This window comes from Pygoscelis adeliae, unplaced genomic scaffold, assembly GCF_000699105.1.
Source record: "Pygoscelis adeliae isolate BGI_AS28 unplaced genomic scaffold, ASM69910v1 Scaffold262, whole genome shotgun sequence".
Lineage (NCBI taxonomy): Eukaryota > Metazoa > Chordata > Aves > Sphenisciformes > Spheniscidae > Pygoscelis > Pygoscelis adeliae.
In genome coordinates this window covers 579,893-582,357 of record NW_008824184.1, presented here as the reverse complement: position 1 = coordinate 582,357, position 2,465 = coordinate 579,893, and the positions used below count along the sequence as shown (strand labels likewise).

The window sequence follows — 2,465 nt, the reverse complement described above, 5'->3', positions numbered from 1 at the left end:
GGCTGTGCCGTTCGGGCCCGGCTCTCCCCTGTGGCCACAGAGCCTTGCATGGGAGGACAGCATGGGGGCAGTGCCAGTCCCTGACGGGAGTGAGGGCACATAGTGCCCGGGGCTGCTGCCCGAGAAGGCAAGTGACATTCCTCAGCCGGCTCCTGGCCGCTCCCGGCACTCCTGTCCTTTACTGTACAAGGAGATGCGGCTGCTGGCATGAGCGGCAGGGCCAGACGAGCCCCGACCCGCTCGGTGCATGAATGATCTCAACAGGTGAAGCCAGGGTCAGCCCAAAATGAGGCACAGGCGAGCTCCCACGGCCACCCTGTGCCACCCAGCCCAGAGCAGCGGGGTCCCAGCACCACCCTGGTGCCACCGACACCCTGTACCACCACCTCCCCACACCTCCTGGTCCCTCACCGTGCTGTGCTGGGGGCCGGAGGTGGCTGGTCATGGCCGTGCTCTTCCCCAGCACTGCCAAACGACCCTCCATGCCTGGGCTGCCGCGCTCCAGCTGGTGCTGCGAGCTCAGACTGGGGCAATGCCCAGCAAGGTCACGGTGTTGCTGGCACCATGGCACCAATAGGAGCCCCTGGCTAACTCTCTCCTCTCTCACAACGTCCTGTGCCCGGCGTGGCCCCGCGGCTCTCTGTACAGCACCGTCCTGCCTCGGCACCAGTATGGCCATCTCCTCGCGCCTCGCACTCTGGGAGCAGAAGGAAAGTCTCGGTCTGGGGTGGCACCAGCGGTGTTTCGGGGCTGGATGCTCGCGGGCTGCCTGGGGACTCAGTGCCGGGCAGGGGGACACACCGCAGCCAGCCGGCCGCACGCCTCTGGGATTGGCATCCCCTTGCCTCCCTGTGCACATTGCTCCTGCTGTGTCTAACCCTGCTGGCTCCGGGCACCTTTGCAGCCTGAATGTTCTGGTTTGAGCGACTTTGCCGCCGTTCGGGGCACGCGGTTCCCTGCAGGGCCGAGACTCGTAGGAGTCTGCAGGGCTTGGTGCTGGCGCTTCTGCGTGATGGCAGGGCTGGGAAAGCCCTTTGCTGTGGGAGCTGCGGGAAATGGGGCTGGGTTTTGGCTTGGGGCCCAGTATGCAGCAGGGTCTGCATGTGGCCGCAGCGATGCCAGGAACCGCTTCTTTACTGGCTGCAGCTGAGACGGTTCCTCCCGTGGCTGTGCTGGAGCTGCTGGGCATTGGGCAGAGCTGGCAGCGCACGTGGGCTCCCTGCAGCACATGGCCCTTGGCGGTGTGCAGAGACCGCAGGGCTTTTTTTTCTTGGTGCTTCTCTTTCTGCTCGCCACAGCATCCCTGAACAAGCCTGGTGCTTGTGAGCAGCCCGTGGCCTCGCCAGCAACCTGCACGATGCCTGCAACCACGGCTGGCCTCATTGGCAGAGCAGGGCCCTGGTGCTCGGCTTTACCACTCGTGCACACTCGTGCATCTAACGTGCCCATGGGGCTGGCTTTGCCAGGGCTCCTGTCCCCGCACCGTGTCCCGTAACCCAGCTTCTGCTCCTGCAAACAGATACGGGACGAGGACCGGGGTCCGCCCCCATCGGCCCCCCCCCTACTCCTGTCGGTCATCCCTGGGGGATTCATCAAGCAGCTCGTGCGGGAGACTGAGAAGGAGGCCAAGGCGGCAAAACAGAAGAAGGAAACCAAGGCGAGTGTGAAAGAGGAGGTGAGCCGTGATAGACCCCACGCAGCACTGGGGTGTCCTGCCTGGGCGCTGGCTGGGTGTCCCCATCTGTCCCCAGCTCAAAGCGGTTCCCAGCCGAGGCAGCAGCCAGGGTTGCTGCGGTGCTGCCAGCCCCCACCTCGGAGGCTGAGGGGGCTGCAGGGCCCCACGATGCCAGCCCCAGCCGGGAGCCTGAGCTTTTTTCTTTTGCACGAGCTGGGTTGGATGGCGAGGCCTGGGATCGCAGCACGCCATCGGCTGCAGCAAGCTGTGGCCCTGGCCAGCCGCCAGCCTTGAGCAATTAATGCTGGAGACTTCATTAGTGCAACTTGCCATTCCTGACTTGCTTAATTGGAAGGCGAGCAATTAAGCAGAGCATGAGGCTCTCCGGTTCAGCTCACTGAGCACAGGAAGGGAAGTGCGTGGGGCATCCCCAGGCACGGCACCGAGCGGTGACCCAGGACGCGGCGGGTGGAGGGACAGGATGTGGCCAAGCAGGAGGGAGGAGGAGGAGGAGGAGGAGAAGAAAGATGCCGCCACCAACTCGACCTTGCAAGCCAGGTCTGGGCAGGCACCTGCAGCCATCAGCCGTGCCCAGAGCGAGCGGGTCAGGGCTGGAGCTGTGTGTCCTGCCGGGCTGTGCTCTGCACGGGCATCCTGCGCTGGGCTGTGGCTCCTGGGGCCGGGGCTGAGGTCAGGTCCTTTGCCCTGGTCCCTGTCGGACCCGGCTCCTCTCCTTTGCTTGGCAGCCCGCAGGGGAGGACGGCGAGGCCCGAGCCAGGGACGCCCCCTC

At 65.3% G+C, this 2,465-nt stretch overlaps 1 protein-coding gene across 1 annotated transcript in view; it reads left to right on the top strand.

The window, feature by feature from the left end:
- MYO18B (myosin XVIIIB) overlaps positions 1-2,465 on the top strand; it is a 78,618-nt gene that overhangs the window by 617 nt on the left and 75,536 nt on the right. The window contains 3 exon segments of the mRNA XM_009334425.1: positions 649-710; positions 1,520-1,675; positions 2,422-2,462. Coding sequence (XP_009332700.1) covers positions 672-710; positions 1,520-1,675; positions 2,422-2,462 — 236 coding nt within the window. The 5' untranslated portion in view covers positions 649-671.